We start from the raw sequence: 24820 nt of genomic DNA on the forward strand, positions 1-24820 counted from the left end.
TTTTAGAAGTCTAAACTCTGGAGGCTTTTATTTATTTTTCTGATGAGAAAAAAAGAACAGTTTGGTTTGGTTGTTATTTGTTTGTTTTCACTTCTGGAAATTCCAAAGTTTCTTTTGCACTTCCCCACCAGTGGTCGCTGTGGGACTGAAGGAAAAATGTCAACACCTGCTCCATGGTTACGTGCAAGTTACTCACAGGTTGTGGGGGTGCTACTCCAGGTCTGCACTGGGGGGAGAGACACTCTGGAAAAACTACAGCAAGTACAGGTCATGAAAGCAGGGCAAAAAATCTACAGAAAGGACAGGAATGAAAGAGCTTCCCCCCAGCTACAAAAAGTGGGTTTTATGTCTTTGAAAGTACATTCAGATGAGAGGTATTTGGAATTTTCCTCCCCCAAAAAAAAGACTAGAAACACTTGGAGCCCTTTTGAGTATAAAGCTAAACTTCAGTCCAACTTTAATAACACCCAGGTTAATGAATCACTCTACTGATTTTGGCCAATTAAGAGGTAGAGGTGAACCTAATTTCAGGGTCTGATAAAAATGGGGTTTGGAGGACTTGGAAATTCTCTGTGCTGTTCCTAAAAAGGTTTTGACAGAAATAAAATGCTCCCAGTGTTCCCATATGACTTATTTATAAGACATGGGTACAAACTCTGAAACTGGATGGCTTCTCTTGTAAGTGCTGCTGTTCTCAGGTTTTGGACTTCCAGCTATTTCTCCAGCCAGCATTGATGGCACAGCCAGGGCCAAGTACCTGAAAAATAACTCCAGGTTTGGTTTTCAACACCTGAAATCTTTCAGCTCTCTGCCTGAATCACCCAAGAAGCCCCACAAAAGCCTAACCCAGTATCTCTGCACTTCCACCCAGCTACCAGAGGCCACCTTCCAACACCTGCCTGCTTTGTCCTTTTTTTGCCAACCTGCTTCTTGTAGAGTCTTTACTTCAGAACCAATATAATCCCCAGTTGCCACTACTTCTTCCCCAGATCTGAGGGAGTGTCAAGCAGGCCTGTTAGCATCATCTTTTCCTCCAGGGCCGAAGGGCACAGGAACCCATCCCCTTTTTCAAGCACAAAGTTCATCTGCCAGAAAGGCTGTTTTGTTTTTTTTTCACAGAGTAGAGTCCAGACAGTAGCCAATTAAAGCATACAGAAAACACTTTGAAACCCTCCTCCTGCTCCAGCGCGCAGGCTCCTTTCACTCTGACTGCTATCCAAGGTAGGAAGAAGAGGCTGATTGCTGCAACTTTAAATCACACTGAAAGTTCTCCAGGTTGGTGCTCTAATTTAAGGTTGTTTTTGTTTCTTTTTGGTTGTTTTCAACTTTTTGTGAGCTTCTCCGAACAAGGATCTCCCAGGTCCACCACTAAGGATTCCGAGACAAAATTCTAAAAAGCCAGTGCTCCTTTGAAAGAATCTCTTTAAAAACCACCTTGTCACAAAAGACCCCTTCAGAATGTGGGCGATGACACTAGGATTTCAGAGCCAGTGTTGGACAACAAAACCTGCATCTCAGAGTTGAGCATCAGCTAACGTGCCACTGGATTTCTGCTTGGCTTGCTGTCACTTCCCTCAGGAACTCTCCCTCCTCTCCTTCTCTCTCTCAAAGATACTCTGCTGCTAAAATGTAAACAGTTACTGCTAAAATATAGTACCCCTTTAGAACGAGAACAACTCTGAGATGAGGGTTTTCCTCTCCCCATCTGCTCTGAAAAGCAATGCCCTGCTCGCTAAGAGAAGTATGGAATGAAGTGAAACCTGCTTAAGGCCCTTCTCTCGAGCGTGTTTGACTGGGGGAGCAGGGACTCAGCTGAGCACTCCTTTTTTTTTTGGGGGGGGGGAGTTTTGCCTTCCCCAAGAGGCTCCAGCCAGTCCTTCTGTGCTCTCTCTCCTCTCTGGTCAGTCTCCTTGTCTCAGTGAGCTAGCAGTGGGCTCTCTCGCGCGCGCTCCTTTCTCTCTTCTCTCTCTCTCTCTCCTCTCCTCTCCGTTGGTTGGTTTCTTTCTCCTGTTGCTCTCACACAGTGGTGCTTCAGTTTTAGCAGTGGAAAACAGGTATCCATTTTATTTTATTTTTTTTATTACCCAGAATAAAATGCTGATGAACTAAGCTCCACGCAAGCTTAGCTCTTCTTCCTCAACCTGGAAGGAAAACAAGTTGGCATTTTAGAGACTTTGGGCTTTTTCCAGACCAAAAATCTCTGGGTTTAGCAACTGAAATCAGGGAGGAGGAAGAAAGAGGGGTGACCCTGGGGTCCCTTACACTCTAATACTGTGACAGTCCCGTCACGCCGCCGTGTTGATACGCACGTTCACCCTGGTAAGTAGAGTCCTGTGACAGTGCCACGTCAATCTGAGACTTAAACTCATCACCAAGGTAACTGTCCTGGAAATAAAACATGTGTCAAAGCCTCCAACTCATCTCCAAGCTCAAGTGTTCCCTTCCAAAGCAGAATGCCTGCCTGCCTGCCACCCAGGGTTAAAGGGTGAGAGGTAATCTGCTCTTGTTGCTGCAGATTTTCCACACATACAAAGGTTTGGGGATTAGTTGGCTGTTAACAGTCAGGCAGTCAAAGCTAAGGCTCAAGTTGAAGTCTGTACTTGCAGCATTTCATTTTTATGCCTGAAGGGAGCAAGTCCAACAAGTGGAGGAGTAAGAAATGCTGTGGTTGAGTCATTAAAATGGCTTTAGTTCCTGTTTTCCTCAGTAGAAGGAACCAAAGATGTGCATGCACCCGGATCATCAACATGAAACCCAAGAGAAAGAGCAGCCCAGACCCCAAACAACTCTGCTTACCTGTGATAATTCTGGTTGGGAGAGCCCAGGCTGACTCATCTGTGATGGCTGACTCATGGAGATATAGCCCTGAGTCAGTGGACCCTGGGAGAAAGGCTGGGACACCACATCTTGGCTTGCTTGACTATTTGGAAGGTTTGACTGACTAGTTCCAGGAATCCCAAACCGATTTTTCTGACGCCCACCACGACCAGTCTTTCCTTTTGGTGCCCCACGTCCTGGAAAAGTGTTTATCCCAACCAAGAGTGAGAGAAGTCTTACACAATTCAAAGAGGTGAGAATTAACCATTGCTCAAAAAGCCTCTCCCCCCAGAGGCAACGTTTTAGAGGTGCTCAAAAAGGCAGAATCACCGTGGCAAAGGGACACTGCTGGTGGGTTTGTACTCCAGAAAATTCTCCCATCATTACCTGCTCTCACCAGCACTGCTGCAAGAGTGGCAAAACCCATTTTCTGATTTTAGCCCCAAAAATGTGGCTTTTGAACCCTTTTTCCCCTGTTCTGTACCTGCAGCTGGTCCATTGGCCTGGCCAAAGTAGCCTGGGGGTGGCATGGGTGGCATCACCAGGTTGAAGGGGATAGGAATGTTCATAGCAGTGACGTGGCTGGGGCCAGCACTGATCATCCCAATCTGGTCATGGGTTTGGAAGTACATGTTGGATGGACGCCCTGGGGGAGGGAGGAAAAGCCACAGTGATTTCAGGCATCCTGAATATTTAAAAACCAATTCCTATTTTTATTGATTAGTTCATATCTGATCCATATTATTATTTATTTTTATTAGGAGGACTCATAAGCAGGATTAATGAGAACCAGAAATTAAAAGGACAAGCCTACCACTGCCAAGAACCACCAAGAGTTCTAGCTCACCATTTATTCTACACTTTATTTCAACACTCATCTGGTTCTGTTCATCCCTTACACATTTACTCTTCCCCAAAACACACACTCTCCCCCCCCTCATTTTTCACTTCCTCTACAGACATCAACCAGGCAAAGCCAAAAACCATTTTCAGTCCTGAAATTCCCTATTTTTCTGTAGTGGCTCTTCAAATATGAAAAGTTTGAAGATACCATAACCCCAAGGACTAGTTGGGGAGTGAAAAATAAATCTAGGAAGAAGGTGTTGATCTTGAAAAGTGCCTTTACCTTGGCTGCTCCTGTCGTAGACTGAGCCTGGAATTATGGCTTCCCGAGCATCATACATGGCAGTGGTCATGAAACGAGCACCCTGGAAGCATTACAGGAGTTAAAGCCCCAGCAGAGGAAATTCTGCTCTCAAACAGAAGTTGTTTCAGGTAAAAATCCACCTAAACTCCATGGGTAATGCATACTTTACAAGTGCTGAGGAAACAAACCAGTTCTGATGGAAGACACCCAATTATTTCAGCTACGTCACAGCAACAACAAAACTCAGATCCTGCCCCAAACTGTGAAGGATTTGGTGAATTTTCAGTCCATTTTCAGGCTAGAATAGCTCTCCCTGGCTCTATTCCTGCCACTGTCCTTGTGTGCTGGCTGAGAAGCTTCCTCCTGCCCCTTAAAACATCTCCTTTTTAATATTAAAGAATTAAGGATAATCCTCAGGCTGCAAGGTGTGAAGTGCACTGTATTAACTCTGCATACCTGAGGAGCTCACCCCTTCTACACAAGTTACTTGCTATTTCATTCACCACAGATGTCACCTCCTCAAAAAGTTTTCAAGTAAATAAAGAACAATTTAAAAAATAAAGAACCAAAAAGGTTTTGAAGTGCTCAACTTGGAAGCAGCTGAAACAGCAACTTCCTTGGGTCACACAGTGCATGAAGCAGGCAACAAAAAGGGAGTATTAATGGGGTGGGGGGGTGACTGTTTAATCCATCCTTTTATAATTGATCAATCAAGCCCCAGCTGCTTCATGCCACAGCCATCTGAGGGACAAGAGAGGTCAACTCACTGGGTTGATGGTATTGACAAGCTTCCTGGGCTTGCTGAACTGCATCAGGCTTTCCCGGAGGTTGTTCAGAGGTCCCTCCACCAGAACCTTTTGCTCCTTGTAGTAATTCAGGAGGTGATTCCAAAGAGGTTGTTTAGACAGAGCTTTTGGGTTCCCAACAATGATTACTCCATACCTGGAACAACAACAGACAAACTCAGATTAGTTTTGACTAACATAAAGTGTTACATGTGAATGGCAGGACAGCCTCAAAGCCCATCTCTTTTGAAGGAAATCCACCCAAGAGCAGCCCCCAAAACAACTTTTTGTTTGTTTGTTTTATATTTTTTTTTACAGCAGATGATTTCTACACTATGACAAAACACTTGAAAAAAAGTTTCCTGCAGCCAGTGTCTCAATAATTGCAAGTTTCCTTTAGCAGGGTTGCCAAACACACTGGTGGCCTCAGCCCACCCCCTCTGGTTTAAAGCTTGCAGAAACCAAGGAGCCAAGCAGGGCCCTTTCTGAGACCCTGTTATCAAATCCATTTTAAGAGAAGCAAAAGGCTAAAATAAAATGGTTTCTGGAAAGAATAAAGAAGCAGATGAAGAGTTGTGTCCTGTAAACAAGGAGGAATAGCATGGCAGTTTCTACAAGCAGTGCCAAATGGTAACTGATGAGGTTGAGATTGCTCTTAGAAATTGCAGGGAATGTGAAAAACATTCAAAGCACCCCTAAACCAGGTGGGGAAGGGGCCTGACACTCCCAAAACACAGATGTTTTGTTAACTGGACTGGACTGATGCTTCAGCAGCCCCAGTTGTGTCTCTTAAAATAATAATTTGCCCAATTTGACTTCACCTTGCTCTTGTCAGAGCGACGTTAAGACGCCTGGGGTCATTCAGAAAGCCAATTCCTTGGTGTTCATTGGCCCTGACACAGGAAAGGATAATAAAGTCCTTCTCTCTCCCCTGGAAGGCATCCACACTTGCAATTTCCACTTCCTGAAAGAGATGAAAACATGCAATTCACGGAAGCAGAGGAGTTATGCTACCAACAGGCATTACAAAACCTGTTGGCTGTGCACAAGCAGTTCCCATCATTTGACAAAAATGTTATTTTTTTTTTTTAAATGATGAATGATTTGATAATTCCACTGGTCACTAAATAGTTTTCCTAAAGGAGAACAGACAGTCTCAGTTGAGGACAAATTACTTTTATGTTCACTGCTTTATGGTTCTCATATTTCCCCAAAACTGGCATTTGCACTATGGAAAGCATCCCTTTCCTAGGGTTGTTGCCAAAAAGACTTCTGACTATTCCAAAACCTCCTAATAAGCCTGCTCCAAATGAGCACTGCTGCTCCCTGCTCCCAAGAAACCTGAATCAGAGGGACAGATCATTCCTGGCAGAAATCAAAGCATTTCCACTAAGTTCTCCTTCAGTGAAAACACTGACCTGACTCCTCAATATTGCAAAACAGACTATATTAAACATACAACCCCCTTGTTTGTAACCACATATTTTACTGTTTGGTAGAGGAGTTCCACTGATGCCAGGACATAATCCCAAGCAAATAAATGGTATGACCATCAGAATTTATGGAGCTTGGCTTCCTCCATGTCCCTTGGCTTCATGCTTTTATCTCCTACACAAGCTGCCTGAAGCTTTTCCAAAGTTGAAGCACTAATGATCTCTCCCTTCTGTGCCTAAATGAGTCCTCAGAGGATGGACTCACTGAAGACTTCTTCTCAACAGAGACCTGAACAGGGCTTCTTTTATGTGGCCAGTGGCTCCCCTGACACTTTCTGGCATTTGCTATCTCCTACACTCTTCTCCCTGATCTATTTTAACCACAATCAACTAAAAAAAACCCTCAAAAATTACTAAAGAATAAACACAGACTGATGCCTAAGGAGCCAGGCTAAAAATGAAAACATTGTGAAGTTTCATAAGATCTGACTTTTCTACCTTCCTTGCATCCCAGTGTTCCTGTTTGTGCAATGACTCCTTACCTGGTAGAGCTTTGTGTGCAGGGAACCACTGAACTGCATGTACTGCACCAGGTAGGATCTCTGCCCTTCATAAGGGGTGATAATGCCAATCTGGTCAGGTTTGGCACCAGCTTTCAGCAGCTTTGTGGTTATCTTCTCCACATTGGCAGCTTCCGTCCTAGGGAGAGAGAGAGAGAGATGTTTAGCTAAGAGGAATCAAGGCCTTAGGTCTCACTTTTTGCAAATTAAGAGGTTTGGAAAACTTGAACCTGTTTTTCAGCAAGGCTACTTCAAAAAAGATCATTTTTACACTGCTTGAGTACTCCTTAATTCAGCTGGAGCTTTGCAGGAACACTCAGCAGGGTCACCTCCTGACTCAGACCACACACAAACATCTTCAGCCTGAGGAACACAGGCAAAAGCCAACAGCATCTCACTAAAAGGGCTCAAACTGAGACCAAAATCTCTCCTTTTATATATATATATATATATCACTCTCTTCCTAGAACTAAACTTCCAAGAACAGCAAAATTCAAGGTGGCCATGAAATGGAACTTGCACACCTACTTTTATGAGCAAGATGATTCCAGCCTGCTGTGCAAACAGATCCTTCAGTTGCTTTATCTTAAATATAGAATGTTTTTAATGTCATTCTCCCCATCAGCCAACTATTGTGCCATTTGTTTGTGCACAACCTGGCTTGCTGTGTTCAGCAGTCTTGCACATGCTTTGCAGAAAACTGACAGAGATGAAAAATAGCACAGCAGATTTCTTTTTCATCATTTGGTCTGGTTTCCTTTCCAGGAATATGAACAAATGCATGTGACCAAGAGAAGCAAAATGTTTCAAGCTCATTCTTGGAAAAACAAATTGGAATGTACAGAAAAAAAAAAAAAAAAAGGATAGAAAAGAATTCACTTTTTTGCACCTGCACCAAATTTAAGACTTAGGACTGTGCTGGAGGAGCTACTGGAATTCTGGCTTTCATGTGGGATTTGATTAGCATTTCCTGCTGCAATTGCAGTCAGTTTACTTGCTGGCAAAATGTCATCCCACATATTAGGCACTTAATTGACCTGTGCTCCTTATACAACTCATGAAGCCAAGCACACACCTCCACAGACCAGTTCAAAGCCACTTAAGAGATGAACTGCTCCCACTGGAGACACCTTTTTCTCTTCATTTACTCTGAAGGGAGCCTAAGGCAAACCAACCCTGAAAGGCAGCTCAGCCTGTGCTATCTTTGATGGCAGCTTTTATTAAAAAAGCAGGCAAGCAATTTCAATCCCAGCTGTTAACAGGAAACAGCATCTATTTAATTTAGGAGTACTGCAGAGTGTAAGAATCAGGAGCACTGAAGTCCAGTATCCCAGCACAGACAGATACCACCTTTCCAGAAAGAGAAAGTAACTCTTCTTTGAAAACCCAAGCTCTTACTGAGCTGTTCTGCCTTTATTCACCCAACAAGGCAGCACAAGCTATGGCAAATACAGAATACCATGAATTTTCTTGCAGAGATTCTGAAGGAGAGAAAAATGCATAGAGGTTTGCAGAGGGAGCTGCATACACAGCCTTCATTAGCTGTGATTGCCTCCAAGGGATGTCAGAGGTTTTTAATTAAGATTCATTTAACAACCTCTCTTACCTTTGAGATACAATTGGACAAAATATTTTTAAACAAGTTTATATCTCAGTGTTGAATTTTACCTGTTCAAGTACGAGGTGCCTGAGCTGGCAATTTCTTCCTGTCCTTGAGTAACATAGAAAAACATTGGCTTATCTGGTTGAGGCCACTGGAAATCAAACCCTTTCTTCACACGGTCAGCTGGAGAGCACAAAAACAGTGAGTAGAAAAAGTGAGCACTGCTTTCCTGACTCATTTTCACATCAAAGCACCTTAAAAGGACCCCAAACTAAACGCAGAGGCAATTCTCTTTTTAAGCGAACGCCTTAAAAACCTTCCTCGAGATGACAGAACCCTTCCTTTGATCCTTAATGAATGGGGAAAAAACCCCAAACAAGTTAATTTAGAGAAGTGGTGCTGTTGCCTACCTGCAGTCACCCCGTTCTGGAGTGAACCCTCATAGAAGATGTTGGAGGGGAAGGCGCTGAGGGCTGGGTGCATGCGGTACTGCACCTGCAGGCGGATCGGCCGGATCCCCAGCACCACCAACCTCTCGAAGAGGGACTGTGACAGCCCTGCCTTGGCAGCCTTCTTACACATGACAACAGGACCCAGCTGGCAGTGGTCACCCACAAGGATAAGCTGTGGAGAAGAGAGATTGCAGCTAGCCAAGTTTTTATTTTTATTTTCAGTAGCTTGCCTCCTAACTAGAAGCAAAAGCAATATGCTGCTCCGACTCGTCTGGATCTAATCTAAGGCTCAGAAAGCTGTGGTGTCAAGGAGCTTTTCAGCTGATCATTTCTGAATAAAACAAAATAAAAATCTTCCTTCTGTCTCCAGATTGTTCCAATAGGACCAACATGTTCTTGAAAAAGATTATGCCATAGGAATAGAAAACTAACAGGACTGACACAAAACGGAGCTCTTCAGCTCCACGTTACGCAAATGCCTTCCACAAAAGGAAAGGATTTTGTCTCCCTACATGCCTCCAGTGTGGATTTTACTCCTTGCTGCTCCTTCCTCTATTTAGAAACTCTGTTTCCTTTACTGAAACCCAACAGCTCTTACCTGTTTTGCCCCCAGGACAACTGGCACCATGCACTCTGGCTCAGTAGCCTGGGTGCTTTCATCAATCAGAATGGAACGGAACTGCATTTTTGCAAGTCTTGGATCCCCAGCTCCCACACAGGTGCAGCAGATGACATCTGCATTCTGAGACAGAAACACAACTGAAATCAGTCCAGTAGGGTATCAAACAGACAATATTTCTACACTGAAGAGCATGGATCCCCAGTTCCCACACGGCTGCAGCAGATCACATCTGCATTCTGAGACAAAAGCACAACTGAAATCAATCAAGCAGGATATCAAACAGACAGTATTTCTACACTGAAGAATATTCAGTACCATTCCAGGACTCCACACACACATCCTCCCCCCAACAAGAAAGTGAAATTATACTCTGACCTCCACCAGCAAACTGCAGTGGCAGAACAGAGACACTCAGACCCTCACCATCAGCAATTCCCTCTCTGCAGTCCGTTTCAGAGCACGGTAACGTTTCTCATCAGCAGAGGACAGCTCTCCAGTTTCATCTTTAAGCTGCTGCAGTTTCTGAAGCTCTGGCATGCTGCCAAACAAACCAAAAATAAAGGAATTTTGCTTTATTGCCTAATTAACCACTTGGGAGGATGAGAGCAGAACTCATCTGTAAAACTAATGAGTACAGACCCAAAAAAGTTACCCCATCAAGCAGACATGTTGTCATCACTCTAAAGTTAATCACTTGTGTCCAACTCAACACATCAACTGTTTGGGTTTAATTTTGTTCCCCTCAGCCCATTCTTACCTATCCATGTTTCTGATCTGGTTATGCAATGCCAAGAAAGAGACAGGAGAGTCAATTGCCTCACGACTCTTAGCACACAGACGAACCACTTTGAGTCCTGTCTGATGGATCTTCTCAGTCAGCTGATCCACAGCAATGTTACTTGGGGCACAGACTAACACAGGCCTTGGGAAAAAAAAAACAAAATTAAGCCAAAAGTAAAGCCTCAACAAGATGGAAACTTCTCCACTGTCGTGGTTTATAATGGATGCCCCTTAAAAACTTGCCAGGGAAGAATATTTCCTGAAATAAGCACAAGTCTTCCCTGAGAAACACACTTCCAGAAAGTTTTTTTAGTTCAGTGATACAAATTATTTTTGCTTTTAAAAAGCAAGTTGATTCTTGGCATCCTGGCCTGTATCCAGAACAGCGTGGCCAGCAGGTCCAAGGAAGTGATTCTGCCCCTGTGCTCAGCTCTGGTGAGGCCACACCTCGAGTCCTGTGTCCAGTTCTGGGCCCCTCAGCTCAGGAAGGAGATTGAGGTGCTGGAGCAGGTCCAGAGAAGAGCAAGGAGGCTGTGAAGGGATCCAGCAGAATTCCTGTGAGGAAGGGCTGAGGGAGCTGGGGGTGTTGAGGCTGGAGAAGAGGAGGCTCAGGGGAGACCTCATCACTTTCTACAACTCCCTGAAAGGAGGTTGGAGCCAGGGGGGAGTTGGGCTCTTTTCCCAGGCAACTCTCAGCAAGACAAGAGGGCAGGGTCTCAAGTTGTGCCAGGGGAGGTTTAGGTTGGAGATGAGAAAGAATTTCTTTCTGGAGAGGGTGATCAGGCATTGGAATGGGCTGCCCAGGGAAGGAGTGGATTCTCCGTGTCTGGAGATATTTCCAAAGAGCCTGGATGTGGCACTGAGTGCCATGGGCTGGGAACTGCAGCAGGAGTGGATCAAGGGTTGGACTTGATGATCTCTGAGGTCCCTTCCAACCCAGCCAATTCTATGATTCTTTGACCATGAATAAAGTAACCTCATACCTGAAAGGTTCAAGAGAGAACAGCTCTTACCCATTGCCCTGTCTGGCCAGATGATAAACTATTGTGGCTGATGTCACTGTTTTTCCAGTACCAGGGGGACCCTGAATAAGGCTCAGAGGACGCTGCAGGACAGTCTTCACAGCATAAACCTATAAAATACAGATTTTTTAATTGCTATTTAGCATGCAGTGCATAGGAAGCAACAAAATTGTTCAACCTCTATTCATAAATCCTCTCTCATCTTCTTGGGGTGTAGTAAAAAGGAGATGAGGTTACCTGAGAATGGTTGAGATCAGGAAGTCCTTGTGCTGTAAAACGCTTTGGCAACTGGCATTTAATGATTACATCTTCTACCTCATGACCTAACAGTTTGTGATAGATGTACCCAGACACTGAAGTCTCATCCACAGCAAAAGTTTTTAAAGCACTCTGCATTCTGAAAGGAGGGAGAGGCAGAAAAACCATCAGTATAAACTCTGAAACCATCCACAAGTATCCTACACAAAGGTTAATCAGAAATTTTTATTAAACTGCAGCCTGGGAAGAGAGGATGAGGAGACAAAAATCAGACTCCAAAACCACAAATCTTGGTATTCCCCACAGGAATACTACAAAGGGCTGGCACAAAACCCTGCAGAGAAGATATACCACTGAAGGTTAAGGAGAAACTACACACCAACTGCTCCCATCATCTGCCAGGGTTTGAAGTGCTGTCTCAGTACCTGTCAAAGGAAGTTGACTTCCATACAAAATCCACTTGGAAGTTGTGAGTGACTTCCACAGGAGCTCCCACGCTGCTCCTCAGCTCAATGGCTATCTCATCACCATAATCTGTAGAACCTCGTTAAGTAGTAATCTACAGCAAAAATTGAGTTTTATTTTCCCCAATTTTGGTTTGTTTGGGTTTTCCTTTTTTTTTTTTTAGCAGTCCCTCCACAACAAATTACATCAACATTACCTTTACACACACACACTGATTTCTCAGAGAGAGTTCAACCTTCAGCAGAGCCTTCCTAAAGGCTCACTAAGTAAAGGATACTATCAGGAACTTTGATAACATGACCAATTCCTTTCCATAAAGGGGCCAGGTCTCCTTTATACCTCAGGCAGATCTCATCTCCTTGCATAAGACGCATGTCTAAAAAGGAAGAAAAAAACCCTCAGAAAATTCCCCAAAACCAACCATCCCCCACAACACAAAAAACTTACAGCACTATTTTATATTCTGGGCCAGATCATCACAGTCTTTTAAACACTGATGTTACTCACCAAGCATTAAAAAAAAAAAGCAAACACACAATCAAGCTGTCATTACCTGAATCAGTCTTTGGCAAAGTGAAATAAGCAATTCTTTTCTTGTTCAAGCCCAGGTCCCATCTGACTGTGATGTTATCTTGGGTCTGATGGTAAAGAAAAGGCATCTGTTATGTTCTGAAAGAGCTGTTTGGCAGCTACCAGAGCCCTCACCATCCTGGACTTCAAAACAGTGAAGAAACACCAAACTTGCTGTTCCACTGTCACAGTACAAATATCTGTATTTATCCCTGTGCTCTGAGTTCACCCCATCTGCAGAAGGGAATTCTGTTAATAAGAGCCAAAGTCCTAATCACCACCTGTGGTAACTCTCTCCCCCTGCCTACCTTTAAAACATTGGCTAAGTGCTTGTGTGACCTCAGAGAATTCAAGTTGAACTGGAAACTCTGAGTGACAAAGCTAACTGCATGTTATGGAGTGAACAAAATAAAAGAAGGTGGCCAAGCTGCACAGATCTATGACAGAAAATGGTTCCTGGAAATAACTTAGAACACAAAGAGGGAGGTTCAAGTTTCAAGAGTGTTTCAAGCTCTTTAAATCTCTCAGTTTGAGGATTTTCTTTCCTGACATTTTCACCTGAGCCTCCCTTCTATGCTGTTAAAAGCAACCACGTGTTTGATACTAGAGAAGTGGTGAGAAGTCCCCTCTGTCAGATTTATTTCCAGAACATCACCTGAGACTCCTTGAGTTTCTTGTCATAGTCTGCCTCAAGTTTCACTAGAGGCCCAAATATATTTTGGTATTGATAAGCATCTTCATATCTAAGCAGGACATGCTGTGGTTCTTCATCAACACCAGGCTTTTCTAAGTCCTCAAGAGTTGCAGATGGATTTTCCTAGGATTTAAAGCACAAACATCAAGCATCAGTCCCTCAAAGGGCTGATAATATCACACTTTACTACTACAGCAAATTATATCAAGGTATGAGAAGCTATTAAAACTGCTTGAAAAGATTTTTTTCAGGTTGCCTGACAGTGCAGCTTGAACAGAGCTGAAGAACCTAAGGGTGAAACCTTCCTACTTTGAGAAATGATCCCCTGAATCCTTTGATCAATTCCCAGTTGCACTGCTTGTCAAATCTGCAAGATTTTAAAAAAATGTTCCCTGCCTTCCACAGTTGCTACAATAGTTTTGGTCCTTCCTTTCCTGAAAACACAAAACTTGGTAAAACATAACCAGAAAAGCAACACATACCTTCCAGAGCTCTTCCAGTTTGTTGATCTGTTGTGCTGTAATCTGACGTGCTCTCAGCTGTTCCTGTTCAGAAGGAATCTTGACCAGCCAGGAAAGGAAACAACGATCTTGGATAAGAGGCTGCCACTGTGAACTGTCCCAATTAATATCCTTTAAACTGCTCTGACTGGCACATGGCTGCCTGCACAACCAAAATATTGAAAAAAAATTATTAAATTAGATAAATTGAAGAAAAGGTCTACTGGGTGAAGTGTAAAAATAGCTTTTATCAGGCTGGTAAAACAACTCAAGTATGTCACTCAAAGGAAAAAACAAAACTCTCTAGGCTGCTGGCTGGGTAATAAAGAGTTGCTACTGCAGGGAGGCTCCTGAGGAGCTTCCTGAACAGATCTGTTATTCTTCCAAAGCTGAAAACTACAGTTTAACAAAGGGAAAAAACACCTTTCTTCCATTAAGGACTGCTTTGTTTGGGAAGAATGCTTTTTCACTGAACTAAGGCATCTGCCCCATGTTCCTGCACAAAGCCTACATGACCATCTAAAGGAAAAAACGGTGGTAAATTAGAGTTTTGGTACAAAATGAAAGCAAGTGCTGTCCTTTAGAAAGAAAGTTATGCAACAGACTTGCCACAAACACACCAACAAAGGCCTTCTCTCACCTGCACAGCAAAACAACCACTGAGTCTGCCTTAGCTGGAATAAAGCCAAGGAGGAACACATTACGACATCCACAGTTGTAACATTCCAAGACTGTCTCTCCTAGAGGTCCATCTTTATGGAGAGTCACCTCTTTGCACTTTGCTCTCACCAGGTGGTTAACAATGTGGCTGAAACCCAAGAGGACAGACATTTGTATGAATTAACAGCAAATCAGATTTACTCCTTAGAAGTTCAGCTATTAAAAGACCCCAAATATTTGCATCCCAGCAAGGACACTGCTAACACAATCTGAGTAACTCCTCAGAGCATGAATGCTTTAAGGTAAATGAGTGTGAAAAGATACAAAACATGCAAAAAAATGTATTTTTGTTACTCATAAGTTAAAGAACCTTCCTGCAGGTCAAGAGCATCTCTTCTGCTGTGCTTTGAAGGAACTTAAGGTGGAGATAAAGTAGCAAGCTCTCTTCACAGAAGTGATTCAAGCTTTGCTGAGCTTGAAGCCTGAACTGTAGCAGCAGAAAAGCTGAACAACAGGCTGGAAGTTCACCTTTAAGTCACTAGACTTCAATTGTCACCTAAATCTAAGTCACAGTCATCACATTTCACCACAAGTCCATGCCAGAACAAGCCTGTCAATGTTATTACCTGCCAGATGTATTTCCACGCCCGTTACAGAACCACTTTTTGCTGGTGTTACAGTAAACCACACAAGCAGGGTCATGGATCCCACAGTAACTGGAATTCAAAAGGAAAATGAGGAAGTGATTGGGTGATTCAAACAAGATTTGAACTTTTTAGTAGTGTAAAAAACTAGAAGTGAAAAATGGGGAACATGAGTGTTGCTGAAAGTATCAAACATGAAGTAGATTTCTGTTCTGAGCCTCAAGTATTTCACTATTTCCCCCCATTTCCAACCCTTGGCTGGCTCAGCCTTCTGCTCCTCAAGGGAGGTCAAAGCCCTCAGGGAAGAGGCAGCTCTAAGTCTAGACAGGAGCTCACCAGAAGGCACCACTCCCCTTCCAGTACCTGGATGTGTCAACAAGTTGCTCTCAAACCCCTAAAACTTGAAGCAAAGACCTTTCCCAAAGTGCTCCTGCATCCAAAGATTGGGTCTTACCTGCAAGCATGCACAGGGAGATCCTTTGTGTAATAGGTATCTTCTTCATCTTCTTCAAAATTCAGCTCTGCCAGTAGCTGGCTGGTTTTAGCCACACTGTCATCCACAGCTCCATTCTGCAGGATGCCATCAGGTCCATTAACCTGGAAGGCAAGGGCAGTGCTTAAGTTATACCATCAAAATAAAGTCTGAAACATAAAAGCCAATTGCTCCTCAAAGCAAAAAAAAAAAACAAAAACCAATAAAACTTGGGTTTTAATTTAGAAAAACTCAAAAGGAAAGAAAAATGCTTGTCAGAGCTGAAACAGGGACCAGTTATATAACTGATACTTGCTTCATTAGCTTCTATTTTATAGGATTATTTAAACTTCAGTTGGTAAGCAGAAAAAAAAAAAAAGTTAACAAAAGGAGATTGCTTTTCTGCAGATTACATTTTTCCCTGTAGTCTTCCACAACACACAAATGCATTTAAACAATTCCAGCAGTATCAAGCTTTGGTATTTCATCCTTCATTTTACTCCTGAAAACAGAATCTTTATGGCACAGGACTTCCCCCACCTATTTCTGCTGTTCTCCATCTACCAACTCAAGGTTTTATTCCCTTTCCAAAATGCTGGAAGCACAACTTCATGGCACTTGAACAACAGAGAAAATCAAGTCATCAAGGAGTCTGTTCTCACATAAAATAAAAAAATAAAATAAACTGGAATAGTGCAAGAAGTAACAGCAATGGGTTTTCAGGCAGTACTGCTTGTTCCAGATGTCCTGAGTCAAACAAACATACTTGCAAAATACCATCAGATGTTACAGTCACCACTCTGTTACTTTAAACTTGTTTTAGCTACAACATGATTAAAAAAAAAAAAAAAAAAAGTCTTTCCAAAAGTTGCCCCAAAACCCCACAGAAAGAAGTGCATCCAACCCAGGAATGCAGCCCAGGTTTTCAGAGCAACCCAGAGCACCCCCACACCTGGTGTGCTGCACCAAGTGCCAGAACCAGGAGGTTCTGCAACGTTTGGTGCTGTGTCAGCAACTTTCACCCACCAAGCTATGCTAAAAATAACTTTTTTTGGGCAATACTGAGTAGAGGGTGTTTACTGTCAGGTTTGCAAAGTGTGAATGTCAGAACCCAGCTCTTGGCATGATTAGCAGAGCTGCTGCTGCTGCCCCTTGGGCTTCCCAGGTGTTCTGCTTTAACTCCATCCCTGCAGACCTCAGCACCAAGCTCCAGACATCCCCCAAAACTCTGTTCACTCAATCACCTGAGTCTTTCACTCCTTCAATCAAAAGCTCCTAAAAAACCCCTCTGAGTTAAGCAAAACACCTTGACTTGGAGTGGGAAAAGGTGGGGAAGGGAACACAGTGACTGTAATGATCAGCACAAACTTAATTAGGGTGTGGGATCAGTGCTGGGAGTTGGAGCTTCCCCACCAGAGCAAAAACCCCCAGCTGGGGTAAACCCCAAATGTTCCTAAAGGATTGGATTAGAATATTTATCTTTTATATGTATCTTTTTATATATATAATATCTAATATATACATATATATGACATATATAATAATCTATAATAATCTATAATCTATATTAGATTAGATATATTATATACCTATATAATATATATTAGATATATTAGAGGAATATTAGAGGAATATTAGAGGAATATTAGAGGAATATTAGAGGAATATTAGAGGAATATTAGAGGAATATTAGAGGAATATTAGAGGAATATTAGAGGAATATCAGAGGAATATCAGAGGAATATCAGAGGAATGTCTATATTATATATAGATACATTATATATTATATATAATATATATAATATATATTAGAGATATTGGAGAGATATTGGAGAGATATTGGAGAGATATTGGAGAGATATTGGAGAGATATTGGAGAGATATTAGAGAGATATTAGAGAGATATTAGAGAGATATTAGAGAGATATTAGAGAGATATTAGAGAGATATTAGAGAGATATTAGAGAGATATTAGAGAGATATTAGAGAGATATTAGAGAGATATTAGAGAGATATTAGAGAGATTTTAGAGAGATTTTAGAGAGATTTTAGAGAGATTTTAGAGAGATTTTAGAGAGATTTTAGAGAGATTTTAGAGAGATTTTAGAGAGATTTTAGAGAGATTTTAGAGAGATTTTAGAGAGATTTTAGAGAGATTTTAGAGAGATATTAGAGATATTAGAGATATTAGAGATATTAGAGATATTAGAGATATTAGAGATATTAGAGAGATATTAGAGAGATATTAGAGAGATATTAGAGAGATATTAGAGAGATATTAGAGAGATATTAGAGAGATTTTAGAGAGATTTTAGAGAGATTTTAGAGAGATTTTAGAGAGATTTTAGAGAGATTTTAGAGAGATTTTAGAGAGATATTAGAGAGATATTAGAGAGATATTAGAGATATTAGAGATATTAGAGAGATATTAGAGAGATATTAGAGAGATATTAGAGAGATATTAGAGAGATATTAGAGAGATATTAGAGAGATATTAGAGAGATATTAGAGAGATATTAGAGAGATTTTAGAGAGATTTTAGAGAGATTTTAGAGAGATATTAGAGAGATTTTAGAGAGATTTTAGAGAGATATTAGATATTAGAGAGATATTAGAGAGATATTAGAGAGATATTAGAGAGATATTAGAGAGATATTAGAGAGATATTAGAGAGATATTAGAGAGATTTTAGAGAGATTTTAGAGAGATTTTAGAGAGATATTAGAGAGATATTAGAGAGATATTAGAGAGATATTAGAGAGATATTAGAGAGATTTTAGAGAGATTTTAGAGAGATTTTAGAGAGATTTTAGAGAGATTTTAGAGAGATTTTAGAGAGATATTAGAGAGATATTAGAGAGATATATATTAGATACATTATGTATGTTAGATATATTATGTATATTAGATATCATATCTCTAATATATATATATTAGATACATCTTTTATATCTATCAGAATATTTATATCTTGGATTAGAATCTTAATTTCTGAAAACTTCAGCTAATAAATGAGAGCATAAGAACCACTCAGGGGCCTGGCAGTGCAGTATTTTAATAACTCTCCTGCACTTAGATATTTAATGCAATTTCTCTCTAACTTAATTCTCTGACACCAGATGAGAAAGCGAACCAGAGAGGCTAAATCCTTGTTAAAAGAGACTTGATTAAAAGAGTTGCTGGAGCATTTTCAAGCTACAACAACTCAGAAGCAAAGCAAAACAAGCTATTTCTCTGAAAGTCTCATGGAGATTCCCCAGGTTCAGGATTGCACATTAAAACTGAACATTAATTGCAGGAGTTGAATTTAAAAATAAGAATAAACCACTTCACCTTTGCCTCCAGCAGTAAGGAACCTGCCCTGCTGACACCACCTTTGTTTCATTCTCTTCCAATGAAATGAGGCTGCACAACCCAAACTAAACCCAAACTGATGGTACCTGGCTGTTAATAGAAAGAATCAGCCAAGAGGAACCATCAGCATAGGGGAAAAAGGGAAAAAACCAAACAAAAACCCACCAACCCCAAAGGAACTGCAGCAGCATTAGTAGGATGACCCCAAATCCCAGCAGCTCAGTGGGTAAAACAACTCCACAGCTGGTAGAAGATAAATATCTGTTTTAAATAACAGGACCAGTTTACAAAAGGTGCTGGGAACTTCTGGGCTTCTCATGGAAGAGGTGGGATTCCAAAAGCTGAGTTTTGGATATAAAAGATATATAGAAAGATTATATATATTATCTTTATATATATTAAGATAAATATATATATAAAGAAAATATATATATAAAGAAAATATATATATAAAGAAAATATATATATAAAGATAATATATATATAAAGATAATATATATATAAAGATAATATATATATAAAGAAAATATATATATAAAGATAATATATATATAAAGATAATATATATATAAAGATAATATATATATAAAGATAATATATATATAAAGATAATATATATATAAAGATAATATATATATAAAGATAATATATATATATAAAGATAATATATATATATAAAGATAATATATATATATAAAGATAATATATATATAAAGATAATATAAAGATATAAAAGCTATATAAAGATACCAGGCATCCACTGGTGCATTTCTCTCAATCCCTTCCAAACAACTCTATTATTAAACACATCAGGTGATAATTTTAATTTTTTTTTTTTTTTGGGGTGTTCATAGGAAAAAAAATCAGATTTTTGAATGGTAACAGAACGTTGGTTTCTGGCTTAAAAAAAAAAGAGCTTTTAAGAGCTCCAAGTGCAGCAGGTGAGTGTGTCAGTGAGAGCCCAGGCAGCTCATCCCCTTTCAGAGGAGGGACACCAGGAGTGATGTCACCTGTTACCAGGAGAATCCAGCAGTGAGTTTTTGGCAGGCACACAACGAGGAAGTGACTCAACTATTGTTCTCCTGTGCTGTCAGCCTGTGTGCATGCTATAAAAAATCTGGCACAATCACCTGCTGTGGAAGGCTGGGGAGGGGGGGGCTCTTCCCTTCTCAAAGTGTTGACTGAAACTTCTGGCACAGCAAGTTTAGCAGCTACAGCCATGCTGAGGTGTTCTGAAACCATCACCAAGAAGGTACCTGTCCCTCCCTTTATTTTTTTTTTTTTTTTTTTTAGCTTCTAAAATACTGGTTGAGCAACAAGAGCAAAGAGCCAGGGAACTGGGTTAGAGAAAAGGGAACTGGATGAGGTCATGGATGTGGCTGGCTTCTCCTGAGCAGGGAAAAGCCCCCAAATCACTAACTGAATATTCCCATCCCAATTTCTCAGGGTGCTGGGGGTTACAAGCCCCCACCCACACCAGCAGCTGAGCCCCAGCTTGGGTGCTACAGCCACTGGCTGCACTTTTCCTTTAAAGTGGTACATTTCAAGCTGCAACAAGAATAATTAATTGCAATTAAGTATGTATTTTGCTAGAAGAGTCCTCCTGCTACAAGGCTTCAGTCCAATCCATGCTGGCAAAGCACTTCAATCCTGCTCAGTGTCTCCAGACAGACACCTGAGCAACCAGGAATAATTCTCATGTAGCCAGGACAAAACTTTTTAGGTAAAACTGGAAATTAAACCCAGCCCTCACTGTCTGGACCCAGAATCTACCAGCTGAGCCAGCCTCTTCAAAGAGCTCAGCTAAACCATTACCACTATGTGCCTGCTCCTTCCAAGCATCACAGCTAAGTCCTAGCCTGGAAAAGTAGAAAAAAGTAAAGGAAAAATCAGAATTTCTCTTGAAATGTTTAGAAAAATTTATTCCTAGGTTTTTTAATGATCTATAACCAGGGGAAATTGTTTTCTGAAGAAAAAAAATAGAAATAGAAGGCATTGCTTCTGCACTACTACCATCTTGCTACCTGTAGTCAGTTGGACACTGATCAATTGTAACAACACCTTTAAACTGTTAGTTAAATACACCCTGGGAAAGGAAGCTGCAGGCTGGCTAAATCAATCACATTTCCTTAAGAAATGAGGTGCTCTGCATTGCTCAGCTCATCTTTTTAAACATTAAGACACTAAAAAGATCCCAGAGTACAAAGCAGGGTGAAAGTAGAACTCTGGTGTTTATCAGCTCCAAATAGAAATTATTTATTCATGGAGTTTTAATTATCACCACAGAGACAACACTTAATGTGCACAATTTTAAGCCTAGAAGCTATTATTTAGTATGTTCCCTGCCAACTGACAGAAGTTTTTTTGTTGAAGACAGCACGATTTTCCCCAGAATCTTTAAAAAAAAAACAAAACAAACCAACCACAATTTCTGATCTTATCTCTGATGAGACCGTTGAAACCTGCAAGTCTGAACAGATCCAGGGATTTGGGGAGTTCAGCTTAGGAGGAGAGACTGCAGTTATTACATGTCTGAGAGTTCTGGTTGCAATAAGTCCATTCCCTTTTCCTCACCCTCCCCAAACCCCACATTTCTAGAGCCAAAACAAGGAGCAGGAGCAGGGGAAGAGTTTGCAGGAACATTACAAACACACTCTGGGAAAAAAACATTATTAAAAAATTGATTCCTTCTTGCCAGGACAGCTGCTTACAGACACTGCTACCTGAACACACAACATGCTCTCAAGAGGTTTTTTTTTCTTATTTTGCTTCAAAGGCTTTTCAAACATGTTTAGACAAAAAAAAACCAGATTAATCCTCTTGTCTTTTAGCTTATGAGGCTTATTAGGGGGTGGGTTTTCTTCTTCTGGCCACATATTCTGCAAGTTCTGGAAAGAGCACAACCTATTAAAGCTTTAAGATTTTATCAAAACTGCCTTTTTAATCAATTCATGCACAGCCTGACTCTCCACAGACTACTACACAACAACAATTCTGACATTTCAATGCTCAAACTGAAGTTCTTCCTCACCCAAAAGCTTCAAATAAACAGAAAATAAACACAGAGCCCACGGGGTCAGGTCTCTGCCTCTGTTTTACAAACACACCAACCCGGAGCCACACACCCCAGCTGCACACTGAGGACTTTCAAGCACATGAAAATGATTCCATTTGACCCGGGATAAACCCCAGAGAGCTGGGATGGGATAATCCCACCTGTGGAGTCTGCACACCCGGCCACACTCTCCCCTCTTCCAGCTCAACCATAATTTCCAGCCCTTCCCTCATCAGGTTTTGGGAGCAGAAAGGACAAACCAAGCCCACCAAAAGGAGGTTTGGTTCGAGATTGAAAACTCAGCTAAAGCAGTTCAACTCCTCTTTAAACAAATCCTTTAAAATGTACAAACACTGAGGTGTTGGTCAGGGCAGGACAGGAGTGTAACATTCAATGAACCTGAAACGGGGAAAAGGCTGACTTTCTAAAACACATTCAAGAGCTCTTCAGAGGTTTTGTTTGTTTTTTAACTTCGGTCAAGGTGTAACACAGAGATAGGCATTATCTTCACTTGCAACACTTCTTTTGAGCATTTAACTCCTGTTGCCCGTTTCCTTTCGTTTTTGTGAACTGCTAATTTAATTGTCCTTGATGTATCACCAACAGGCTAGTAAAAAAAATCCACAAAAATCTGTTATTAAGTTACGAGGAACCAGAGCTGTGAACTTAAATCTCAAACTGTACCGACTGGCACTCCCATACAAACCCAAAACAAACCAACCTAGCAACCACGCAGCAGAAAAAAAAAATAATATCATAAATTAAAGGCGAATGGGGCTTTCAATCCCGCGGGAAGAAAAGAATGAAAAGGAAGGATGGCGAATTTCCACAGCGCTCAACTTTCGACAACCAACCACCCCCTGTTTGTTTGGAGGAAGAGAAGCAACTAAAGTGACACCCAGCAACATTTCCAATCCTTCGCACCGAAAAAAAGCGCCACACAACCGCCACGACACAACCGCCGGCTAACCCAGCACCCAAACCGGCTTCAACTTTCCTCCTCCTCCCGCTCTCCCCGTCTTTTCCGGGGCAGAACCCAAGCGTTCGGTTGCCAGGCCCATCCCCGGCCGAGCAGCCACACGCGGCTCCCACTTCCCCGTCGGGGCAAAGCGCCCAACGCCTCAGCCCGCCCAGGGCTTCCCCTCCGCGGCCCCACCGCCCGGGCCCGCCCGCCCTCCCCTTCCGGACCCCCCTTCCCCCCCTTCTCCTCCCCGTGGCGGAGCCGCCCCGATTCCCCCCCCCCCCCCCCTCCCTCCACCCCCGCCCGCGGACTCACCTGTGCTTCGATCGGTCCTGGAGGTCCCTGCCCCGCTCCCGGCGGGCCTTGGCCTTGTCCCGGCCCCGCCTGCCCAGGCCCGGGCGGGGTTTGGGTCTGACTGGGGAGAGTGAAGTCGGTGAACTCGAACTCGGAGCCCTGAGTGTCGGCGCCGAGCAGTTCGGCCTCCTCGGTGTCCAGGAAGGTGAGGGTCTGCGAGCTGGGACCGTACGCCTCCACGCTCATGGCGGCGAGGAGAAGCGGCTCTTCCCCACCTCCTCCTCCTCTTCCTCTCACCCCCTCACCTCCTTTCACCCGAGCCGGCCGGGCCTCACCTCAGGCAGCCCGGGTACCGCCTTACGCGAGCGGCGGGATCCGCCGCGTTCACCAGGCCGCGCGCGCGAGCCGGCCGCCAAACAAGCCGCCGCCGAGACGCTCCGGGTGGCCACAAGGCGGCCGGAGTTAACGGCAGAAAAAGAGGCGGCGGTGACGGGCGGACAGGCGGGCGGGCGGGCACCGCCGGAGGAGCGGAGCGGAGCCCGAGGCGCTGCCAGCGGAACCGTCGCGGCCGCTGCTGCCGCCGCGCGCCAGGCCCGGAGCGGTGACGCGGAGCGCGCGGAGGACGGCGACGACGCCAGCACGCCCCGTGCGCGTGGGAGGGGGAGGGGGAAGCGGGGGGGGGGGGGGCTGTGACGTAGCACGCACACACCTGGGGAGGGAGGGGGAAAGGGGCGGGGCCACGTCAGGAAGGCGCGAAGCGGCTCGCGGCACCTCCCCCCCCCGCGCGGCGCGGCGCGAGGCACCTGGAGGGGAGGGGGAGGAGGAGGAGGAGGGAGGGGGCGAAACCCCAGCGGAGGGGAGGGGCGGGGATTGGGTGTGAGTGACGGGTCTGAGAACCAATCAGCGCTCGAGAAGGGGAAGGGCGGGCTCGGGGCGGTAGAGGCGGGAGGGGGCGCGGGGAGGCCCTGAGAGGGGTGAGGGGAGGAGGGGAGAGAGGCAGTGGGGAGTGTGGAGAGAGCGGGGTCTGTGGGAGCTGAGGGGTGGTGATCATCTCCTGTGGGTGCTCTGGTGGTCTCCTGTCCACCTGAGGTGGTCTCTGGGGTCTGTGGTGGTGATCATCTCCTGTGGGAGCTCTGGTGGTCTCCTGTGGGACCTGAGGTGGTGGTGGTGATCTCCTGTGGGAGCTGAGGTGGTCTCTGGGGTCTGTGGTGGTCATCATCTCCTGTGGGAGCTCTGCAGGTCTCCCGTGGGAGCTGAGGTGGTGGTGAGCTCCTGTGGGAGCTGTGGCCTCTGTGGTGGTGGTGGTGTTGGAGGTCCTGTGGTGGCCCCATCCCCTGAGGAGAAGTGTGGTGGCAGTTGCCCTTGTGGAGACAACATGGGGCCCTTTATCCCTTGTGCCCTCTGTGAACCTGGAGCTGCAGCCTCTGGTTCTGTGGCAGTCCCTGGTTCTGTGTCAGTCTCTGGTTCTGTGTCAGTCTCTGGTTCTGTGGCAGTGTCTGGTTCTGTGTCAGTCCTTGGTTCTGTGGCAGTCTCTGGTTCTGTGGCAGTCTGGTTCTGAGGCAGTCCCTGGTTTTGTGTCAGTCTGGTTCTGTGTCAGTCCCTGGTTCTGTGTCAGTCTCTGGTTCCATGGCCTGCCTGATGTTGCTGTTTCAAAGGAGGGTGTAGGGTCTGA

The 24820-nt window shown here is 43.5% G+C and overlaps 1 protein-coding gene across 5 annotated transcripts; it reads right to left on the reverse strand.

Moving 5' to 3' along the window:
- UPF1 (UPF1 RNA helicase and ATPase) lies at positions 1 to 23748 on the reverse strand. Of its 5 annotated transcripts, none has more exons than XM_030466620.1 (24): positions 23170 to 23748; positions 15467 to 15609; positions 14995 to 15084; positions 14349 to 14516; positions 13691 to 13871; positions 13170 to 13331; positions 12498 to 12582; positions 12222 to 12320; positions 11905 to 12013; positions 11459 to 11618; positions 11213 to 11331; positions 10177 to 10341; positions 9843 to 9957; positions 9396 to 9539; positions 8756 to 8969; positions 8411 to 8528; positions 6725 to 6881; positions 5571 to 5713; positions 4732 to 4906; positions 3944 to 4025; positions 3302 to 3463; positions 2797 to 3014; positions 2263 to 2385; positions 1 to 2141 (listed from the first exon to the last, which is right to left on the reverse strand). In XM_030466620.1, exons 1-23 carry the CDS (start codon positions 23392 to 23394, stop codon positions 2266 to 2268), a joined length of 3354 nt encoding a protein of 1117 aa, XP_030322480.1. In that variant the 5' UTR covers positions 23395 to 23748; the 3' UTR covers positions 1 to 2141; positions 2263 to 2265. The 5 variants fall into 5 exon arrangements, with proteins under 5 accessions (XP_030322480.1, XP_030322479.1, XP_030322478.1 ...); XM_030466619.1 differs by having other exon boundaries at positions 11905 to 12022; XM_030466618.1 differs by having other exon boundaries at positions 13691 to 13880.
- Between the last annotated feature and the right edge of the window lie 1072 nt (positions 23749 to 24820).

The sequence above is a fragment of the Calypte anna genome, chromosome 28 (genome assembly GCF_003957555.1).
Source record: "Calypte anna isolate BGI_N300 chromosome 28, bCalAnn1_v1.p, whole genome shotgun sequence".
Classification (NCBI taxonomy): domain Eukaryota; kingdom Metazoa; phylum Chordata; class Aves; order Apodiformes; family Trochilidae; genus Calypte; species Calypte anna.